At 51.1% G+C, this 23,175-nt stretch overlaps 1 protein-coding gene across 5 annotated transcripts in view; it reads left to right on the top strand.

Annotated features, from left to right (window-relative positions):
• Jade1 (jade family PHD finger 1) overlaps positions 1 to 23,175 on the top strand; it is a 52,222-nt gene that overhangs the window by 19,869 nt on the left and 9,178 nt on the right. For all 5 annotated transcript variants that reach the window (XM_052180570.1, XM_052180571.1, XM_052180572.1 and 2 more), the window contains exons 3-9: positions 4,570 to 4,655; positions 7,387 to 7,544; positions 9,295 to 9,482; positions 12,449 to 12,660; positions 15,779 to 15,946; positions 17,136 to 17,252; positions 20,006 to 20,527. In XM_052180570.1, the coding sequence (XP_052036530.1) occupies positions 4,570 to 4,655; positions 7,387 to 7,544; positions 9,295 to 9,482; positions 12,449 to 12,660; positions 15,779 to 15,946; positions 17,136 to 17,252; positions 20,006 to 20,527 (1,451 nt within the window). The remainder of the gene's footprint in view (positions 1 to 4,569; positions 4,656 to 7,386; positions 7,545 to 9,294; positions 9,483 to 12,448; positions 12,661 to 15,778; positions 15,947 to 17,135; positions 17,253 to 20,005; positions 20,528 to 23,175) is intronic.

The raw sequence follows: 23,175 nt of genomic DNA, 5'->3' as shown, positions 1-23,175 counted from the left end.
AGTTGCCAGACGGTCATCTGTAGTTTTGCCATAGAACATCTGGTGGATGGTGGTGTTTGATGTTGGTCTGGGCTGGTCAGGCTTCGTGACTTATGGTGGAAGATGACGGCGAGGGGCAAGGAGCTCTGACTGAACGCCAGGCCTCGGGACATTGTGTCTGCAGGCTGCTCTGTGGACTCCTTTCCCTCCCTCCTCCCCTAGAGCTAGTTCACGGTGACTGCACTGGGACCCCTCCCCTGTATAGACTCGTGGGATTGGGAGTGGGTTTGGGAGTGGGGCAGCATCTTTTCGCCCTTGCAGTGAGGGCCACCTGGGATAGCTTCCCACGTCCTGAGTCTTGCTTACAACCAGGGCTAGGGCTGCAGTGGCCACCTCCCAGCCCCTGCAGCTGCAGGCCTGGTGGGATTCTTGGTGGGATTTAGGCAGCATGTCCAGGTGCAGGAGAGGCAGCTGCTGACGATGTCAGCATGGGACCACGGCCCGGTACAGGAGTAGTGGGGACCACGGCCTGGCACAGGAGTAGTGGGGACCACGGCCCGGCACAGGAGTAGTGGGGACCACGGCTCTGCCACAGGAGTAGTGGGGACCACGGCCCGGCACAGGAGTAGTGGGGACCACGGCTCTGCCACAGGAGTAGTGGGGACCACGGCTCTGCCACAGGAGTAGTGGGGACCACGGCTCTGCCACAGGAGTAGCTGGGGCCTGCTGCCGCCGGCTTCTGGGTCTGCAGCCCATCGCTTTGTTCCCTGGCCTGGCCCAGGGGAGCAGCAGTGTGGTATTTACAGTTGGGCATGGATGGCCTTTTCTGTGCCAGGTGCCAGCCCTCATCCGCTGTGGGCACTGTTGTTGGTCTTTCTCCAGCTGCCCTGCCGGCCCATCCCTGCAGCTGGGTGAAACACTGATAGGGAGTTTGTAGGCAGTGTGTGTGTAATTCCTAGGCTCTGGGGACTGGGTAGCCTAGCCAAACTCTGAAGTTAGACCTGTGCCTGTGTGTGTCTGTCTGGCGGAGGCAGGCCCTTACCTTCCCGCCTCCTTCCACTCAGGCTTCTTAGTCCTTGTGAGTCTGGCAAAAAGGTGGGAAGAGGGTCCACCAGTCAGCTTCATTATTTCCAAAGGTTTCATTTTATCTGCAGAGACTTACTGGAATAAAACATTCTTTTTGGGTCAGGAATATTATTTGTTGTCTGAGGCTAATTATAGCTCTGATCTATATCCTTACATACTTTCCTTATAAAAGTAAGAAAAACTAAATAGTATTTAAGAAACACTGTCAAACCGTACGCTTTCAGAAGGTGTGGTGAGTGGACCACAGAGGCTGGCGGAGCATGGCTGCACGAGCTGAGGCAGATGGAGGCTCCTTCCCGGGGTGCGTGCACCACAGGCTGGCTGGGTGCCCTTTGTGTGGTTTCAGTTGGGGATCTGTGTGGTATTACTTACTGCCCAGGTCAGTGTGTTAGGTTTGCATCCTGATGCGGTGGCACTGCTCTGTGGCACTCCATGCTGCTGGACTTGGCTTGCATAGTGTCTTTAGTTTTAACTGCAGAAGCATGCGTCAGACACGGGGGTGGGGGGGGCAGGGTGGGTGGGGTGTGGGGGGTGTGGGTGGGTGGAGGGGAGTGGCCACGAGAGCCTTGGTGCTTGCATAGACAGCTGCTGTTGAAGCTGTCCTGATGGAAGTGAAACGCCAGCAGCAGCAGCCTTTTACCTCAGTCGCTTCAGTGTTTGAGATAGTTTAACAAAACTATTCTTAACTTGAGTACCGGATACATAAAAAGTTTTAAGTCCGATTTGTCAGTAGAGGTGACTTAGCTTTAGGTGACAGTCTTACTTTTGAGTGGCCATCGTTTCAGACGTTATTGTCAAGATCGCTACTTCTCTGCTGAACACCAGAGGAGAAGGAAACAAAAGTTAGTGTACTTCCTGTATCTTTATTTTGAGACAGGGTCTTCCGTTGCCCAGGCTAACCCCAAACTCTGACTAGAGGAGGAGGGTGATCTTGAACTCCTGACCCTCCTGACTCCACCTTCCAAGTGCTGGGATGGGGGACGTGGTACCTGATGGTACAGCTTTGCCCTCAGCCAGCAGCAGTTTGGACACCAGCCAAGCGGAAGATTGGCTCCATGTGGACACCTACAGTTCTGACAGCGGTTCTGACCAGCTCTTAGCTCTAGCACCTTTGCCTGCGCTGGCTGCGAGGCTTCGTTCCCTGAGTGCACTGATTTCAGGGTTTACCCATGGTACGCGCGCGCGCAGGAAGCACACGCTTCACACCCGTCTGTTTATACTGCGTTGTTCCTTTTTATTGTTGGCTTGTGTCTCGTTGAAGGGATGTGTCATGGTTTATTTATCCCTTTACAGTCTGGTGGTGGATTCTTAGGTTGTTTCTGGGTTTATTACTTTTAGTTTCTAGGATTCTTTTATTTTTATATCGTCACTTTCCCTTTCTGTTTTCCTCCTCCAAACCTTCATCTTGTGCCTGTTTTCCCTGCTATCTTTCACATTCCGTGCCTCCTTTTCTTTGTTTTGTTTTGTTTTTAATGCCTATTTTCTATATGTACTTCAGGGTTGTGGGTGGGAAGGTATAAGAAGCCTCCGGATGTCAGAGTCCTCTGTGGACTTTACCCTTCTCAGTGATGACCAGCCTCGTCTGCAGCGTGCTCGCACTATTCTGCGAGTGCACGCATGAGCGCGAGTGGGGGATTCTCATGCATTTCGAGTCTAAGGACCGTTATTGCTGGAGTTGGGACTGCTAGGCAAGCACTGCACTAGGCTACACCCCTGCCCCACCTCTTGCCGAACCAGAGGATCTTTTGGTCACAGGCATGGCACGACTCACGTATAAGGAGTCTTATTCCACAGGAGTGACGGCAGCCAGATGATCTAGTACTGGGCCTTGGAACTGGCACTCAAGGGTAGCTCTGAGGCCTTCCTTCCCAGAGCCCTTCCTTCTCAGAGCCCTTCCTTCTCAGAGCCCTCTCATCCCTGTTGGCTGTTCAGAATTGGATAGGAGGCATATGTGGAGGCTCTATCTGTCTGCTGATTCTGGGCCAGTAAGGGCTTGAGTGACGGGCTTCACTGTCACTTACATTGGTGGCCCTCTTTCTTATGCTTTTACTTTTTGAACATGCTGGGGTTTTGTCAGTTTCTGAGACGTGACAAGGTTCAGTGCCTGGCACTGTAGTTGAGACAGGAGGCTGAAGTGAGTTCTCAGTGAGTTTGGGCACAGGGAAGGTGCTTGGGAATGCTGTGTCCCATTGGCTGCGGTTGTGTGCCGCAGAGAGGACAGTGTAGTTGGCTGCTGGGTGGTACAGGGCCGAGGAGGAGCAGCAGGGCAGGAGGAGGAGGAGGAGGAGGAGGAGGAGGAGGAGCAGCAGCTAGGGTTTTGAGGCATCGGAAGGCTGTCTTAGGACTATTGACTGCTGCGCTCTGAGGAGGAAGGAGGAGAGTGTGCATGAGGTGCTGGTTTCTGACCTCTGGTAGAAAGGCCGTGGGACTCCTCGGGGCTGAAGGCGAGGCAGTGAGCATGTCCAAGCAGAGCGAGGAGCTTGGTTTTTATGCTGCAGAGTTGACAGTTTAGAATGGCTCAGAGGCTGATGTCTACCACCAAGGAGCTACTGCGTCTGCGGCGAGCAGAGGGACTTAGGCTAAGAGCGCAGCTCTCTTAGGCTTCTGGTTAGGGACTCAGCTGCTTCGGAACTGCTCGGAAGTGGAGAGACCTGAGAACAGCCCGGGAGGGAGGCTGTGTGGCCTGCAGGGTAGTTCAGGTGGGGAGCTCCCAGTGCTACAGAGATGTTTCAGGCCTGGTGACTCTTAGGATTTTGTATTTCCTGGTGAGAAGCCACTGAGGGATTAGGGCACCTCGGAGGAGAGGTGTAGTAGCTGAGGTGAAAGCTGTGTGAAGGTTTCCACGCCTTGTGGAGGCGAGTGTTTGGGGCTCGACCTTAGGTTGAGCAGTGATCTGGCATTAGATGCTTGGCTGAAAGCTTCAGGGCTGCTTCCTGGTCCCTTGTACCCGTGTGGGTCTTTGAGCGTCGTGAGCACAGCCTGGAGCCTGGAGCGTGCTGCAGGCTCTGCTCTCTGCCTGAGCAGAGCCCAGTAACTCTGTACACTGCGGCCTGCAGTGGCCGCCCTAGGCCGGTTGGAAAGTGACAGAAGGAAGGAACCCCGTGAGAACCGGGGTGGCGGCAGCAGCATTGCAGGGTTGCTGGAGGTTTACTGTGGGGAAGAACCCTTTGACACCTCAGTGGCCTGTGCTTGGTTTGTCTTGTGTGCTGTGTAAGGATGTCTAGACAGGTGGGGAGACCAGAGGTTGATGGTAGAATGTCTTCCTCTTTGTCTTCCTACTTTTTGAGATAAGGCCTTTCATTTCACTAAACCTGAAGTTCAGATTCATCTGCAGCTAGACAGCTGGTGGACCCGCGTGCACACATCACCTGGCCAGCTCTTACTCGGATGCTGGGGACCTGCCCTCCAGTCCTCACGCTTGTGCAGCCAGCAGCAAATCACCGCTGAAATACTGACCCCGAGGGTGGTTTTTAATGGTTCCTGTTGGGATGTTTGTTTCCTCAGGTTTGTCAACAACATGGTCGCAGCATTCTCGATCCCAGCCTGGAAGGAGTACCTGCGCTCGGCCTGACGATCGAAAGCCTTCCGAGGTATGCTGAATGCCTGCTCGCCCCATTGTGGGCACGGTACGTGAGTGCCATGCAAACCTGCTGCCCGCATACCTGCTCACGCTGTGCAGGTTGGGCGAGGGCCCACTGTACCCGGAAGATGGTGAGAAGCAGGCAGGGGGAAGCGGGCTAATTCATACAAGTAGGCCGGAACATGCAAAGCGGTGACAGTCTGTGAATGTTAGCGCAGTGAATGTTAGCTATTATTATTAATTGTATTCTTTTTTTCCTTTCCTGTTCCATCTTCGCTGGCTCCCAACAAGTTTTCCACTGGCCAGGACAGGAGCGGGTTCAGCTGCTGCCAAGTCACTGCCAGCCTCAAGTTAGTTTTAGCCATGAATTTGTGGCTTATTTGGCAACAACCCAATGTGATTCTGGGAGTCGTTTTGGGGATTATGCTTAAGGCTTTCCCCGTCTTTCCCAATTTGTTTTCACATTTTACGTTTTCCCTGATGCCCTACATTTCGTTGTTCATTTCCCTGCTAAAATTTGTTTTTAGAGGCATCTCCCTGCTGGCCTCGGTTGGTTCAGGGGCCCCGTTGTCCTGAGACACTGCTTTCTCTGCGGCCATCACTAGGCCTTGGACACTAAGACCCGGGTGTCTCAGCCTGTCTGTCGGGTGTCTCTGGGAAAGCTGTGGGAAAGTTCTTTTGGCATGGCACTGTTTGTGGGATGACCTCAGTTGGCTTATGGCGTGGTGGCCACACAGCAACAGGTGTTTCTCAGAGTCCCTTCCCATGCCACCCTTGTCTAACTGGAGAGGGCCTGTCCAGGAGCGGAGGACTTTCTCAGTGATGGGGTAACGCCCTCTGCCAGAAGCACGAGAGACCTGTTCCAGGAAGCACGGACAGGCGGCTCTGGCCAGCGCCCTGCCCGATGTCTGTTTGGACCTACAGTGCGCACTTTATTTATTTTCGAGACAGGGTTTCTCTGTGTAGCCCTGGCTGTCCTGGAACTTACTCTGTAGACCAGGCTGGCCTCGAACTCAGAAATCTGCCTGCCCCTGCCTCCCAAGTGCTGGGATTAAAGGCGTGTGCCACCACTGCCCGGCTACACTTTATTTTTTAGGACATTGGACCATCTCTGCTCCTGGATGTAATTCTCCCGTTAAGTCCCGAGTCGGCTCCGTAACTGCTACTGCACCTTTCTGGTGTCCGTGCTATACTGCTGTTATTTCAGCCTGGGCGTGGGATTGGAGCCCTCTGAGCAGCAGGCACCACACCCGTCCTTGCTGGTTGGGTCAGTCTTCTGAGTGCATGTAAAACACTCGGGTTGCCCTCAGCCCTGCCCTTGCTGTCGCCCCCGGCCCCGAGCCTTGGGCCGGAGCCTCGCCCAGGTCTGTAGGGATGGCGCTGCCTTTTCTCACCTCCTCCCCAGTCTCATCTCCTTTCTTTGGCACATTGGCTTGGGGGTTGTTGCACAGCTTAGCTGGGCTGTTCTACCTGGCTTGATTGGTGTGGACTCAGCTTGGACCTTAAAGGCCTTTGCTGGGGGTTGGGTTGCTCTAGGCTGATCACCAGGTCCCCAGGGGCTTTGGTCTCAGGCTGTTGCTTAATGGGACTGTAGACGTTAAGGGTGACATCCTGGGACAAGTCCAGTATTGAAACTGACAGCCAGAGAAGTGGCCTTTTTATTCAGACTCTACCCAGTACTTTCATAAGATGAAGTTTATTAAAGAGGACACAAGCCTGAAAAGCCAACAGGTGTACAGTGTGACCTGTGCTCAGCAGCACAAGAGCGAGCTTCCTGTTCTGAGTGAGGGGCGCTTCCGTGCACAGGCCGTGCTGCTCGGGATATATGTCAGGGCTCACATGTCAGTGAGCTGAGGAGAAGGCTGGAGAGGGGCGCTGCTGTGTAGCCCTGGCTGCCGGACGGATGAATGGACAGTCAGACAGACAGACGGTTTGCTGTCCAGTCAGCCCACCTTGTTGGTTTGGAGGCTAAGGGCCCGTGAGTCCTTAGGGGCGCCCAGGTGGGTGTCGCCTCTCCTGCAGTTTGTGTCTTTGCCGTTTGGGATGAGTTAGGGTGATTTCTTAGAAGGTGGATGTGAGACAAGTCTTGATGGCAGTGTAGACAGGGTTCTGTCTTTCCACAGAAACTGCCTCCAGGGTTGAAGTTACAGCATCCCGTGACTCGGCTCCACAGTGGTCTAGTGTTTCACTGCTAGATATTTGCAGGCTGCCATTTCTGCCTGGCGTTAGCGAGCATGGGCCTTGCTCTCACCATCGCCTTCCCACGCGCTAGCCTCAGGAGCTGGGCTGCTTCCCAGCCGTTAGTCTAGAAGATAGTGACCTCTACAGGGTGCTTCTAGATTTTGCCTTGAGGTTAATTGGCTAATGAAGTTTTGTGTTTAAACATGGGCTCCAAAGAGAACAGTCCTGGGTGGCTTGTCATTCCCTGAAGGATTTCCAAGAGCCCGAGTTCAGCAGCCCTTGGCGAATTGAGAGGTCTTAGAGAGGGGAGCGGTTATGTTTTGCGCACCGGTTATGTCGATTTAGTCACGGCACCCTCTGCCTGCTTGTGCTGGCCGAGGGAGCTGGAGCCACGCCAGTCCTGGGTGAGGGTCAAGGAGTGTCAGGGGAAGGTTTCGGGAACAGGGCAGACTGACGCTGGGTTGATGCCGTGTCCTTGTTACGGGCTGCTCCACGGTGACCTTGCAGCTGTTAGTGCTCTGAAGTCAGTGCAAATGCCACTGTCCCGTTCTGTCTTCCAGGTGTTTCGGACCGACCTGATCACCGCCATGAAGTTGCATGACTCCTACCAGCTGAACCCGGATGAGTACTACGTGCTAGCCGATCCCTGGCGACAGGAGTGGGAGAAAGGGGTGCAGGTGCCCGTGAGCCCAGGGACCATCCCGCAGCCCGTGGCCAGGTAGGCGCCCTGTGAGGAGATGCCTGCTCTTCCCCTCCCCTCCTCTCCTCTCCTCTCCTCCCCACAGGCATGGGGAGTTCGTGGGTTAGCAGTGCAGAAACATGAGGCCTCACGAGGCAGCTGTGGAGAGACCGCTCAGGCGCCGAGGGCGGTGAGTGAGGACAGCGGCCTCTGAACTTAGCACATTATCGCAGGAGGTGCTGCTTTCTTCCTGGAGCATAGGAGGTCCGAGATGGTTTGGGGAATGACTGGCTGGGCCAAGTTTGTTACCGGCTGTCTCTCTGCTTTCTGTGTCACTTCATGGTGGCTTTGTGGGAGTCCGGTGGCCTTGGTGCTCCCTGCAGTGGCTGGGTGTTTTAGATGATGGGATGGAGGGGACGGAGTGGGCAGTGTCAGATGAGGAATTTGGGCCGTGGACAGGCTCTTTGTAGATGCCGGTGCTTCCTCTGGGTCTGCCATGTCACTCACTTCCCCCAACGTGTCCTCGATGTTCCTTTGGTACCTTTTCCCCCCACTTATGCGTAGTGTGTCCTCTGAGAGGATGGACTGCCCGATAGCTCTGCCAGCATCTGACTCCTTGCTGTGTGGAATAGCCTCTCTTGCCATGGACAGGTAGGGACTAAATTCACTCCTTGGCCCTTAACTCCAAGTCTCCTTAGACACTTCAGTGGCTTGATTACCATCATTTAGGGATCTCTGTTCAAATTATATGATAGTATACCATGGCTAGACAGGCAGAGGTGACCACTGGGAGTCCCCTGCTTCTTCAGATGAGGGTCCTGGCCTGTGGAGCGGGGCTCAGGGCACACAGGGTGCGTATGACCCTTGTTGACCAGCACCAGCGGGCTGTCAGCCTGTGCAGTGCCAAGTCAGGATGGAAAGGCCTTGAGAGATTGACTGGAGCTTTTCGCTTGATACCTGTTCTTGGTCAAGTAGGAGAAATAAATCCCCTCAGTTTGCCCATCTCTGTCACATAGATAAGTTCTTCCTGTCAATTCCAGGGTGATAAACCTATAAACTAAGCACCCTGTTGGTGTGAATGCACTTGGTCCAAAACAGATGTGGAAGGACTCTGACCATAGATCCTGTCTGTGGGCTGCGAGCCCTTGGCTCCATTTATGCTGTCCCTGGTCTGGCTAGGGCGAGGTGGAATTCTCCAGGTGTTCACAGGTTGTAAGGGAGTGGTAGTAGAGGAACTGTCTGGCTGGGGTCATGTGTTCATGGACATGGGCTCTGGCTCTTAGAATAAAGGAATGGCAGCAACCCAGGTGGAAATTCTGAGGTGTCCTTTGTGGTTCTCAGTGTGTGCTGCGCACATCTAGCTTGCGGCTGTCCCTGTCATCATAATTCCTGAGAACTCGGTGCTTAGCACGTTCTCTCCTGTTCTGACAACTTCCAGGGGGATGACCAAGCACCAATAAGGAAAGGGATTTAGAAACTAACCCTTGAAATACCTTTTTTTTTTAAATTAATTTTTTTTCAGTCTGGGAGCAGACTTTGCTGGAGACATGGTAGGGTGGTGTTCTGGGGAGGAAATGATTTTGGAAGACTGCAGCATCTGCTTCCATTCTGGGTATTTTAGAGATTTCTAGCTGAGGTGCTGCTGACATTTGGTTTTACATCCTTAGGACTCTATGAGCACAGGGATGGTCTGGCTTGAGGGTTGGAGGGGGACGTTACCCTTGGCCTCTGGCAATTTCTTCTACAGGACAGAAAGGGTAATCTGGCTGCTTGTTTTCTTACTAACCAGGGTTGTGTCTGAAGAGAAATCGCTCATGTTCATCAGGCCCAAGAAATACATCTCATCGTCGGGCTCTGTACCGCCAGCGTTGGGCTACGTTGATATCCGGACGCTGGCAGACAGTGTATGTCGCTATGACCTCAATGACATGGACGCTGCGTGGCTGGAGGTGACCAATGAGGAGTTTAAGGAGATGGGTGAGTCTGTTACCTCCTTAGCTCACTCTGAAGAGAGGACTGCTCAGTCCTAGTTACTCGTGCAGAGTCCCGTGAGAGCTGGAAGCTCACTCAGTCACAGCTACTTCTGTCACCTCAGAGTCCCAGCTCTTTGGAGAGCAGATTGAGTGTGTGCTGTGCACGTCCAGCTTGTGCCTGTCCCTGCCACCTCTGTTCTTGAGAACTCAGTACTAGACAAGTTCTTTCCTGTTCTGACAACGTTCAATGAGACAAGAGTCCACTTGGTGGTAGACTGAGGCGTGGAAGCCTGGCTTGTTCGGCTGCAGTGACTTGGATTCCTGTCCCTGGCTGCCTCTCCTCTTACTTACCACATAGGAACTGCAGCCTAGGGGGATCATCAGGAGGGCTGATGGGCCAGTGCCCTGCTCCACTTCACTGCTGCGATGCCAAAGTTCCACCTTTTTTACCTCCTGCAGCCTGTTGTTTCTCAGAGAGAGCCTTACAGAGTCAGCTCCAAACCCTCTTGCTTTTACCTCTTTAACGCCTTCCTGACTGAGCGCGCAGACTTGGATAGCTTCTCTGCTGCTTGGACCTTCAGACCTCAGTTACCTGCATCTCAGGGTGTGGAGGCTGGGATGGTCTCCTCCGTTCCAGCCTTCCTTCCCCAGGGTCCTTATAAAGGTTTGTCTTGAGTGCCTGTGGACTCAGTGTGAAAGATATTTGTGTGGTGGAAGGAGGGTCAGGAAGGGTGACTTGAGCACGTTGTGACAAGTCATGTGTGTTTGGATTCAGAGGTTGGAAGGGCAAGGGCTGTTTAAAGTTTGAGTTCCCATGGAGCCAGCCTCAGCCTGGACGATGAGAGCAGCTCTGCCTGCTGCTGAGCTCGCCAGCCATTCGGCTGGGGCTGACCGTGACTGAGCTGGGACCGGTGGCATTTTCTACTTATTAGGTGACTGAGTGAGATGTGTTGACAAAATGGATTTTCTTACTCTTGTTCCTGCTTTAAGTGTTAGTGGTCAGAACAGTAGCAAGCCAGGGATGGTTTTAGCATCTGTTTAAAAGGCTTTGGGGAATCTCCTGTAACTGAATGGTGTATTATGCCACTGTAGAAGATTCCGTTTTGTCTTTTGAGCTGGCCAAATGCTTTATACTGTCTGTATAAAACCACCCAGAAGAGTGAAACATTTGTCAAGTTGTAGGTGTCCAGTTCAGGATCTGGTCCAAAGACCCAGCCAAAAGACTGGCAATGCAGTGGTTTAAATACTGGGAACTCACTTGTCTGGGGCATTAGTTACAATACACTAATGTGGCAGAGTAAATCATGTCCTTTGACCCAGGTTGAACACAAATTTAAAAATGTTTGTCCCAGCTGCTGTTGACCTTTTTCTGGTATAGGTTAATTGGAAGGCAAAGCAAAGTCAGGTGTATCCACAACTAGTTAGGAGGCACTAGGGGGCGGGGCAGGGCGGGGAGGGGAGCACCCTGTACAAATACCATCTTTTACTTAGTTGCTTCCCAGATGGGTGTAGTGCTTACAACTATACACTCTCAACATGTTCTCCATAAAGTAAAGGTTTATTTATACGTATGTGCATATGAGTATATAGCTGTGAGTGCAGGACAGCTGTGAGAACAGGACAGCTGTGAGAGCAGGGCAGCTGTGAGAGCAGGGCAGCAGTGAGAGCAGGGCAGCAGTGAGAGCAGGGCAGCTGTGAGAGCAGGACAGCTGTGAGAGCAGGGCAGCTGTGAGAGCAGGACAGCTGTGAGAGCAGGTGGGTGCTTATAGAGTTCAGAAGAGGGTGCTGGCTCCCCTGGAGTTGGAGTTATAGGAGGTTGTGAGCTGCCCTACATTAGTGCTATGAAGTGAACTCTGGTTCTCTGGAAGAGCAGCAAGTGTTCTCAACTGCTGAGCCACCTTCCCAGCTCACCTCCCAAATTTCAAAACTTGAAAATGTGGTTTTATAATAACGCATGTAAGTTACAGGCTAGAATTACAGTTCTTCCCTTTTCCCCACTTCGCACCCCCTTTCAGGTCTTTCAGTGTAACTCGCACTGGCCTGAAACTCATTATCATTATAGACTTCATGCACAGCCGGCCGGCCGGACGCTGACTTTCTGTAGGACTCCTTTCTGTACAAGTAATCTCCGTGTGCAGAACACCTGCAAATAGAGGAAAAGAGCGTTTTCCTCACAGTTAACTAAGGCCACAATAACCACTTTGATGATTTCCTTATTTTTCTCTCTTAAAGGCTTTATTTTAATTATATGTATGTGTCTGTGGGTGTGTGCAGGTGCATGGGGAGATCAGAAGAGAGAGAGAGGCTTCGGACTTCTTGGATCTGGAGTCCCAGACAGGCAGTTGAAAGCCTCCTGACGTGGTGCTGGGAGTCCAGCTCGGGTCCTTTGCTGCTGCTGCCCTTGGCCCCTGAGTCACCCCTTGCTCCCTCATTATTTGCTGGTGGAAAGACGTGTGCTGCATTGTGTTTAGCTCATGTGAACTGACTTCTTTGCTCCACACAGTTCCTTGTGTTTGCCTTTCATGGATCTAATTAACTGTGCGCTGCAGTTGGGTGAATTCGAAGTGGGGAGGGAGAAGTCAGTTACGACGCTTGCTGCGAAGCCTGTTTCGGGAAACCGTTTGAAGTAGTAAGAAGGAAAAGTTACAGACAAAACAAAACCCAACAGCATAATCCGTAGTCCTGGCTTGCGTAGGCACCAGTGGGAAGGTGCACTCAACAGTGTGTGTTAATGTGCTAGGATGCTGCGGAATGTCTTGAATCTCGCTTCTCTCCTTGTTGTGTCCTCCATAAGGGATGGAGGTGTTGTCTGTGGACTGGCCTCAGAGTCATAGAGTGGAAATTTCTCTGGCCCTCAGTTACCTTTATTTATGTTCTATTTGGGAACTTAGATGTGCCAGTGTCATTTCGCTGTAATAATTACGACCATGCCCTCCCTCTCTCCATGCGACCTGTGCTGCTTTCCTCCAGGGATGCCTGAGCTGGACGAGTGCACGATGGAAAGGGTGCTGGAGGAGTTCGAACAGCGATGCTATGACAACATGAACCATGCCATCGAGACAGAGGAGGGCTTGGGGATCGAGTACGATGAAGACGTTGTCTGCGATGTCTGCCAGTCCCCTGATGGCGAGGACGGCAACGAGATGGTGTTCTGTGACAAGTGTAACATCTGTGTGCACCAGGTGAGGGGGCAGCAGAGCCCAGGCAAGGCTCGTGGGGTCCTGGGCTGAGCCTGCCCGCCAGCTTGTGCGGCCGGAGTCCATGCTTCCCAGTGCAGCTGCAGCCCACAGTTATGGTTTAGGAAAGCCTTGCCCCGACCGCAGCCCAGAGCCTGGGTCTGCACAACACGAAGGCACTGCGATTCAACTGGGAGCACTGAAAAGCAAACCCACGTGAAAGGTGGCTGAACTACATTAGCTCTACCTGCGGTGACTGAAACAACAGGCTGCCTCTGGAAGTCGGAGTTTCGTTCTTCCTTGTCTCTTCCTAGCTAGTGGTGGATTCTCGTCAGTCCTTGGTGCTTGGCTTGTTTGTAGCCTTTAGTCCTCATGCTGTCTTCGTGTGTGTGTGTGTGTGTGTGTGTGTGTCTAAACAGGGTTACCTCACAGTCCTGCTCCTGGTTGGATTAGGTACCTGCCTACACAGTGTGGTCTCAGCCATAGCATTGGCGTGTTCACATAGACTCGGGATATAGGATAAGCCATAGCATTGGCGTGTTAACATAGACGTGGGATATAGGATAAGCCATAGCATTGGCGTGTTCACATAGACTCAGGATATAGGATAAGCCATAGCATTGGCATGTTCACATAGACGTAGGATATAGGATAAGCCATAGCATTGGCGTGTTCACATAGACTCAGGATATAGGATAAGCCATAGCATTGGCGTGTTCACATAGACTCAGGATATAGGATAAGCCATAGCATTGGCGTGTTCACATAGACTCGGGATATAGGATAAGCCATAACATTGGCGTGTTCACATAGACTCGGGATATAGGATAAGCCATAGCATTGGCGTGTTCACATAGACTCGGGATATAGGATAAGCCATAGCATTGGCGTGTTCACATAGACTCGGGATATAGGATAAGCCATAGCATTGGCGTGTTCACATAGACGCGGGATATAGGATAAGCCATAGCATTGGCATGTTCACATAGACGCGGGATATAGGATAAGCCATAGCATTGGCGTGTTCATATAGACACGGGATATAGGATAAGCCATAGCATTGGCGTGTTAACATAGACGTGGGATATAGGATAAGCCATAGCATTGGCGTGTTCACATAGACTCAGGATATAGGATAAGCCATAGCATTGGCATGTTCACATAGACGTAGGATATAGGATAAGCCATAGCATTGGCGTGTTCACATAGACTCAGGATATAGGATAAGCCATAGCATTGGCGTGTTCACATAGACTCGGGATATAGGATAAGCCATAACATTGGCGTGTTCACATAGACTCGGGATATAGGATAAGCCATAGCCCTGTCTGGCCTGTAACTCAGTGTATAGACCAGCCTAGCTTCCAACTGAGATAATCCTCCTGCCTCTGCCTCTTGAGTGCTGAGATCACACATACTCACTGCCACACTGGATTATCCTTTTCTCTATAATTTGCCTCTAGGGCTTTAGAGACCTGGAAGACTTCACCAGCTGTGGCCCTGTCTCAGCTCATCTTCACAGGGAATCTTGAGACGACCACAAGGCCTTGCTTTAGTTTGTTTTGTATTTGGACTTTAGAGGGTGTCTCACCTTGGAGTCCCTGTGGAGGTGTGTGTGATGGGAGGACACGCTGCTGCCTCTCATTGACCTAGTGACCCTGAAGTCTTCTGACATCTGCTCTGTTACGAGGTTCTGCTTGAAATCCAGTTGTGCTCTGTGCTTTAGACACGTGTAAGCTGCCATCAGGGCTGCGTGCCACCACCTAGCCCGCGGGTGGCAGCGTTGGCCCTGGCAACTCCTGCTCTCAGGCTTCCAGCCCGCTTCATTTGACTTTTGCTGACATCTTCATGGTTCGTCTTTAAGGCATACTCTATTAGTGTAGATGTGTCTTCCCAGTAAATGAGATTCTTGCTTCAAAGGCGACGCTAGGATGACTTGCTGTTCGAAGCCTTTCTAGTCCTGTTTGGATCTGACTTGTTGACAGTGGCTTATCTGTGGCCTCGCCCGCTCGCCCTCCCGCCCGCCCGCTCGCAGGCCTACAATGTTCGCTGAGCTCTGCTCTCATCCACCCCCGTGCTTTCCTTCTGTGTCCTGAGCGTTCAGATTTCATGTGGCTGTGCTTTTCCTGTCTGGAGAAACAGCGCCAGGTTCCTGTGACTTCCTGACTTCAGTTCATTTAAGGATACAGTGTGAACCGCCTGGGTTTTAAAGGGCTCTCCGAGTGAGTGCACTCCTGGGACCACTGTGGGCTTGTTTATTTACTCCCCTTGTTGAAACACTTGCTTTTTCTTTCTTTAAACCAGCATAATGATTTCAGTTGTAAAGGCCTTAATTTCTGCAGTTTGTGCTGTCTTGTGTAATTTTGCCAACTTGCGCAAAACAGGCTTTGTTTTAAACATCAGCGAAAGAAACCAAACTCATTTTGAAGTGACTTGGTTTTCGTGGCTGGCTGTTCACGTGGACACTGTCAGACTCCAGTGGGAGGAATGTGTCAGCTTGAGCAGCAAGTGGCTGCCCAGCCATTGCCACCTTGGCGTTGGCGCTCTTTGTCGTGCAGCCTTGCAGCCAGGTCGAGGCATTGCTGCTCATGCTCGGGAAGCTCACATGGGCGGGTCTCCCGCACCACAGCGGCAATCGTTATTTTAGAATTCCCTCGTAAGTTTTTGGGACTTCCTGTGCTGAGTGCACATGTAGTGTGTCTTCGGAGCTAAGGCACTTGGGTGCTTGCAGGTGGACTGGCGCCTTTCCTCAGGGCTTAGGTGGAAGTTACGCGATGTGGGCGCGTCCACTTTGTTGCTCTGAGTTGTTTCCCACTGCACAACTAGAGACTGGGAGAGCCTCGCAGGCAGAGCACTGACTGCTCTTCAGGCTCGCTCCTTCCTAGAGCCCGCATGGCAGCTCACAGCTGCCCGCCACTCCAGTTCCAGGGGATCCAGCACCCTCTTTTGGCCTCTGTGGGCATTGCACAAACTTGGCACAATTGTGTGCGTGTGCGTGTTCGTGTGTGTGTGTGTAGTCAAGTCACCCATACACATAAATAAACAAGTAATAAAGTGAAGAGACAAAGACCAACAGGAAACATGTCTTCTCTTCTTCCCTGGTTGCTCTGTTGCGGCCATGCAGGCTTGCTATGGAATCCTCAAGGTGCCGGAGGGCAGTTGGCTGTGCCGGACCTGTGCCCTGGGAGTTCAGCCGAAGTGTTTGCTGTGTCCCAAGAAGGGCGGAGCCATGAAGCCGACCCGCAGCGGAACCAAGTGGGTGCATGTCAGCTGCGCCCTGTGGATCCCGGAGGTAAGCCTGGTTCCTCACAGCGTCTGCGTCTGTGGAGACGGTCCTGGTCCAGCTGGAGTCGGTCGGGCAGATGGGGGGAGCCCGCGCAGGCAGCAGTGGAGATGCGGGTCCTGCACACCTCTGTCCCCAGCTGATCCTGAGCAGTGTCTGAGGGGCAGCAAGGGCCTGGGCTACAGCTGCTGGTGTCCACAAATCACCGCACTTTTCCATTTCTGGAAACCCTCACACAGCTGACAGCGTTCATAGGCCAGGCCTGGCACCTTCACAGCTCTGTCCTGAGGGTATCTGTGTTACTGTCCTTGCCAGTTTGTGTTTGGCAAACTACATGCGCAGTACCCAGTGCCCTAGGTCACACTTCTGCGAGTCTTATTTAAATTCTTCCTCCGCTTCAACCTTGTTAGTTTCAGGTCTGGTCTAATTTATTTCCAGTCCCAGACCTTAACTAATTTAATTTGCATGGCTTGTGATGAGAATATCATTTGTCATTTAAATTCCAGTATTTTTGGTGTGTGATTTGCTGCCTTTCTTTCCCTCCAGAGGAGAATTGCCTGGGTATGATTTACATGGAGGTTTCACTGGATCTTTTGCTTTAGTATTAACCAGATTGCAATTCATTGTTCCATATTTATCTTGCTAGATTTTTACTTTTAATATAGTTACATGTTCTGATGTAATACTATTAAATATAGTTTATCTTTTTGCTCATTCTATTATTTAAATATATTTACAATGAGTTTTTAGTCCTGAAAAATTCTTGTCAATCTAGAGTCTCTTTTTTAAAAAAAGATTTTATTTATTTGATATATATGAGTACTGTGGCTGTCTTCACACACACCAGAAGAGGGCATCAGATCCCATTACAGATGGTTGTGAGCCACCATGTGGTTGCTGGGAACTGAACTCAGGACCTCTGGAAGAACAGTCAGTGCTCTTAACTGCTGAGCCATCTCTCCAGCCTCTAGAGTCTTGATATGCTGTGTTCTGATAAGATAGATGCCTATGTGATCAGATACTTGAAAGAAGTGGAAACTTGCAGACAGGTTTTTATGGACTGGCAAGCTGGTATCAATGGCGGCTGATCTCTGGGCTCTCCTGCTGCTTATCAACAGCTGGGCCCTGGGGCTATCCTCAGGTCTATGCTATGATTCTGATTATCTGTCGTGTCCACCTGGCTATTTTGGATCTTTAGGTAAGCATTGGCAGCCCTGAGAAGATGGAGCCCATCACAAAGGTGTCTCATATTCCCAGCAGTCGGTGGGCGCTTGTGTGCAGCCTCTGCAATGAGAAATTTGGGGCCTCCATACAGGTAATGATGGCTGAGTAAGAGTGGCTTTGTTTTCCTCAGCTGTGTGTGAGGGAGCAGGATGGGGCGGGGGCTTTACACAGCACTGGACCGTTAGGAGCGGGAAGGCTGTCTGGAAATCCGCCTGGGTTTGGAGGCAGTTTGTCTGGCCTAAGCCTAGTAGAGTCCTCTTTGCATGAGCAGGCCTTCCTGGTAAGAGCCGAGGCTTAGACACTCTTGACTGGGGTACTGGAGTGCCTAGCCTTCTGCTGTAGTCATTACCCCGCACAGGCCACAAGACCTCAGGGCTCCCTGCAGGGCATGCCTGTAGCTGAGGCATAGGGCAGGCCTGTGCTTGGGGAGGGAGAGTCTGGAGCTCTCTAGAGGGCACACATACACTGCTGCCCTGGTGAACTAACCAGCATGTAAAAAGCTGATTGCATTTGCATGTTCATGCACAGTTAAGTGCAGAAAGTCACGAGGTACGCAGAATTATCAGGAAAATGGTGTCTGTGGAGTTTGTCTTCATGTTTTCTGGAACTCTTGAGTGACTGATTTCTGAGACTGATGTTGATGATCGAGGTGGTTATGAGGCCTAGAATGCTGTGTTGAAGGTCAGTTCGGACTCTGGCAGGGACCCGAGTAGGCCTCAGGTTTTTGTTCCCTCTCTTTACTGGATTTCAAGACAGGGTTCTCTGTGTAACTCTGGCTGTCCTGGAACTCATTTTGTAGACCAGGCTGGTCTTGAACTGTGGAGATTTGCCCGCCTCTGCCTCCCCAGTGCTGGGATTAAAGGTGGGCTCTTTTCATTTTCTTAACAAGCACAGAATGGTTTTATTTTTCACTATTACTGTTTCTGCTACTGTTCAGGCATCTAAAAACAGTAATAAAAAATGTCAGGACAGACATTGGGCAGCTGAGCTTTGAGGATCTTAAAGATGTGACCTTTTTTTTAGTAGAATCCGTTGAAAACTAAAATGAATTTGGGCAAAGGGAATAGAGGAGAGGTCAAAAAGGATTTGAGTGTCTGGCATGTGTGCAGTACACACACACACACACACACACATACACACACACACACACTTGTGGCATACTAGGGGAAATGGCACTTCCTGTGCCTGTGTTAGCTGCTTTGAGCACATCAACCCTGCTTCTTACTTGATGGTTCCTGGGAAAGAGAGAAGGCAAATGAGAGAGCCCCGTTTATCTTCCAAGGAAAGACACTGGAAGGACATTTCTGTGTCCATTGACCTCTTTCCCAGAGCATTAATTTGAAGAAGGGGCCAAGAAGGAAGGCAGATGACTTTTTATATCTTCACAAAAGATTGATTTTTATTAAAAGAATTCCTCTCCGAGATGTCTGCAGCTGGGAAGACTGGTTTATGTCTCTGTAACATCTGTTTGCTGAGTCAACTCGAATAGGAAACCCAGAGGAAGGCCAGTTGGCACCTTTTCAGAGTCCTGTGTGAATACTCCGCTGCAGCTCACTCCTCTAAGGTTCAAATGCCTGGGTCAAGTGTAGTTGAAGGCGACACAGCCTGCGCCTCGGTCATGTGCTCCCCCCACTTCCCGCTTGGCTTCCTGCTGCTGTGGAGAAGCAGCGTGTCTTCTTGTGAGAGTGGCCAGGCATGTCTGTGTGTGCTGCCACCAGAGCCGATTTCACATTGAGGTTATTTATAAAGGTACAGATTAATCATTGCATATGCTTTAGGTGACGAGTTGGGCGTGGTGAGGGACTGGAGTTTTACAGTAGAGGATTCAGTGGTGGCTGGCACGGAGTTATCTTAGATGCTGAAGTGGGGAGGAGAACCCAGCCCCAGGTCTGTGCTTCTGTGATGGCAGGGTCTGCTGAATGAGTTTAATTAAGATTTTCAGCTGGCCTGGAGCTCAGGCTCCTTGGTCATCTGCAGCATGGCGCGCCCCAGGGATCCCTTGGCCTCACACAATGCAGTTGCTTTTAAGGGACTGGCTTTAGCCTCCCAGAGGTACCTCTTTCTAGGGATTTGCTCGGTGAGATCAGACGGGAGAAGTTAATCACTTTGCTCCTACTGGCCAGAGGCTTGTGTCTGGATCAAAGGCACTAAATTGTAGCCCTGTGCAGGCGGGGAGTGAGCGGGGTGTTCAGTGCATCTTGATGAGGCCTGGCCTCTGTGCTCTCTTCCCTGGGGCTGGCAGGAAGGGAGCCTCTGCTGCAGTGGTGATTCTGGACGGCAGGGAGGCCTTCTCCATCCTTCCTGAGCTGAGTTATTGTCTTTCCTTCTTCTTCCTCTGGCGTGATCCCTGGCTGCTACTCCCAGGAAGTCTGCTTGTATTTACCTAACTAGGTCGGGACCTTTTCCAGTTGGGGGGGTTGCACTGAGGATTCACAGTCCTTTAAAATTGATCAGGAATGTGTGTCCTGAGGAGATTGCTGTTAACATTTTTTTTTTTAAATAAAACTGAGTTCAAGTCTTTGAGAACTAAATTAAGGCCTCAGAGTATACTCTGTACATAGAGTGCATGCTCTTGGGGATTGTGCCACCCTCCCTGACAGGAGCCAGTTGTACAGTCCTTCCCCTCCCCTGCATTGAGATTTCAGTGCTGTGACTGTTTCAAGCAAGTTATAGTTTGGGCTCTGAAAGCTTTACCCTGCAGTGTTCCCGGACAGTCCTTCAAACCTGTTCATCTTTGTCAAGCTCTCCTGTCTCAGCGAGTGTCCCTTTGTCATCATATGGGGGGGGGCAGCTGTGGGGACGCTTGCTGCCACTGCTCTAACTGTCTCCGTGTGCTGTTTGCAGTGTTCTGTGAAGAACTGCCGCACAGCCTTCCATGTGACTTGTGCTTTTGACCGTGGCCTGGAGATGAAGACCATATTGGCGGAGAATGATGAAGTCAAGTTTAAGTCCTACTGCCCAAAGCATAGCTCCCACAGGAAAGCCGAGGAGAGCCTGGGGGAAGGAGCAGCCCAGGAGAATGGGGCCCCGGAGGGTTCTCCCCAGAGCCCTCTGGAGCCCTTCACTAGTTTGGAGCAGAACCGAGAGGAGGCCCACCGGGTGAGCCTTCGCAAGCAGAAGCTGCAGCAGCTGGAGGATGAGTTCTACACCTTCGTCAACCTCCTGGACGTGGCGAGGGCCTTGCGGCTGCCCGAGGAAGTGGTGGATTTCCTGTACCAGTACTGGAAGTTGAAGAGGAAGATCAACTTCAACAAGCCCCTCATCACCCCGAAGAAAGACGAAGAGGACAATCTAGCCAAGCGGGAGCAGGATGTCTTGTTTAGGAGGCTGCAGCTGTTCACGCACCTGCGGCAGGACCTGGAGAGGGTAATGATTGACACCGACACCTTATGATGACTTAGAGAAGAAGATGTAAAGAGGCGGGCACTTGTTTGCCTAGAGATGATAGGCAGTCATTACTCTCAGATCCTTGTACATGCTACATACAGCATGAGGTCATGTTGGTTGAACGTATTTATGGGCTGGTAAACTCCCTGCAGTGTGCAGGACTGCCAGTATGGGGGCTGCTTTGTGATTGTTTCTCCCATCAATCTTTACTGTCCTGCAAAGATGGGTGCACCTTCATCCCCTCCCGTTCCCTTCTTGTAGAGCTGGAGGGAACTGAGCACCAGGAACATGACCATTGTTTAGAGCCTGGTTTTGAGAACTGGGATGTATTTGAATTATGGGGGATGGGGCAGCGGTAGGGAAACCTGGGGAGACATTTATTTCCTAGGTGCTGGTGAAGGGCTTGTTAGAGAGAGCTAAGCACTGGCTCCCATCGGCTCATTCTTTGCTTCTAGGCTAATCCACAGGGGCATTCCCAGCTCTGTTCTGGAGCAGAACAGGCTCTGGCTGCTGATGTGTGTGCATGGACTTAGTCACACCTATTACAGAAGACAGCCTTGGCAGTGAGGTGCTAAGTCATCACAGAGGTTGTGTACATATAATATGCGATTGTGTGTGCGCGTGCGCACATCCTTCTCCAGGCTATGTCTGCACGTGTGGGTGTGATTCTTGGTGCACAGGGCATTGGGTCTGTCTGGGGAGCCCTTAGCAATCTCAGCATACTACACACACACACACACACACACACACACACACACACACACACATCACACTCCTGGGTTGCTGATTAAGTGGCTGTTGGCTGCCTGGAGCCTTAGCTGCTGCCCCTCCCCTCAGCTATTCGCTGCTTGGTGACCCCCCCACTCTCCATTACCTCTGGAGTCCCCGGTTTTCGTGCTGCCGGAATAATTAGAGGAGTGGACTGTCCTCCCCAGGCTCTCCAGCTCCCGTAGGTGGTTTTTGACCAAGGCTTGTTAATTGGGGATGTGTCTTCAGCACCTTCCACACCTACTCCCCGACTGCTAGCTGCCTATTAAATTCATTAGTGTGGCAGAGATGGTATGTGAGTTGTCTGGCCTGAAGCACCCTGTGCCGAAAAGCACCCAAGTGGCCTGAAACAGCTAATGCATATCTCCCTCAAGTCCCTCACTTATTAGAGAGGAGTGATTCGTCACCGCTTGGCAACAGGATCTGACTCATAGATGATTTGAGAGTGTAGGCAGGAACGTGCAAATGTACTTGGCCAAAAGGATCCATGTTGTCAGATGCTTGCACCACTTTGTTGGAGATGGGGTAGTCATGCACGCATTTCTTAAGTGCTCATTCGAGGCCCTTTTAATGCATCATCATCTAGTGCTGGCTTCTTGTGAAGTCCCTTTCTAGACCTTGTTAGGATTTTGGGTAAGGTGGTGGGTGTTATGCTCAGGGTAGGTGGGAGCAGGTGGGTGAGGCTCCCCACGCCCCCTGGTGGTCAGTTCAAAGAACCACATGCACTTGTGTATTATTGAGACAGGGATTCAGGGTGAAGGGGTATTACGTTAAGAAGCTACCATCCTAACCCAACAACTGCTGTACCTGGGGTGCATGGAGTCAGATAGTCCTTGGGAGGGAAGGTGAGAAGTTTCATGTTTTGACTATGTTTGTTTCACAATCACCACAGAATAAAAGTATAGAAAATGCTTGTGGTGTATTAACTCTTTCTGTATTTAAGTTACTGAGATTAACATATACTTATTAAATTCTGAACTTTTTTGGAGTCGTCATTTTGCTTTTAAGTAGAATAATGCCTACAGTGCATAAGGGAATAAATCAGGATTTGTGTGCAAGAGTGCCTGTGTGTGGGTGGCATTACTTAACATTTATTATTAAAAAGTCTAAAGTTTTAATGCATTCAGTGTCAGTTTAGAGTGGGTTTATTTATAATGACATGTTATGTTTTCCTCCTGTGCCATGAGGGCTGTCTGAAAGCGGAAGTCTGTGTCAGGCCCTGGAGAGTTGGATAGTGCTTTGCAATTATAAACAAGAGTATCAGACCAAGGGCTTATTAGGGCAGGCATGACAAAAGAAAGTCCAAAGTTACAGTTAACTTGTCTTCTCACTAAGTTAGTGATCTGCCTGTTTTTATGAACTATCAGTACATGGTAGGCACCTGAGCCAGTCGGTACAGGTGACTGGACTGGAAGCATGTGGTCATTCCTGAACAAGTGAGTAGCACTCATCACGTGCAGGTGACTTAGTGATTATGTTAATTGCTCTTTCTGGAAAATTAGCACCTCGGGGGCCTCGCACACCTGGGTACAGTTCTGGACTAGAAAGCTACAAGGCAGGAATAGTATCAGGAGGCTCTACAAGGAGATGATTGGTGATGTGGCAAGTGGAACTTTGAGGCTCCAGAGGCTGTCCTCTCACTCTGGGATTCCTGACTACCTCACTGGACTGCTAGCTTGGATAAAGACATCTTCTGCACTCCCTGTAATTTGTATGGGAAGGCCCCACATCCTGGGAGGAGAGTCCTGTGCATTTGTCACTCAGTGGAACCTAACTTTTTGTAAACTCAACGAGGCCTCTGTCTGCTGAACAAAAATGCATGTGAGGCTTTAATGTGGCAGGCGTTGCATTGGGGTCAG

This window comes from Apodemus sylvaticus, chromosome 4 (genome assembly GCF_947179515.1).
Source record: "Apodemus sylvaticus chromosome 4, mApoSyl1.1, whole genome shotgun sequence".
Taxonomy (NCBI): Eukaryota; Metazoa; Chordata; class Mammalia; order Rodentia; family Muridae; genus Apodemus; species Apodemus sylvaticus.
The sequence above is the reverse complement of the archived record's forward strand: the minus strand, read 5'-3'. Positions and strand labels throughout refer to the sequence as shown.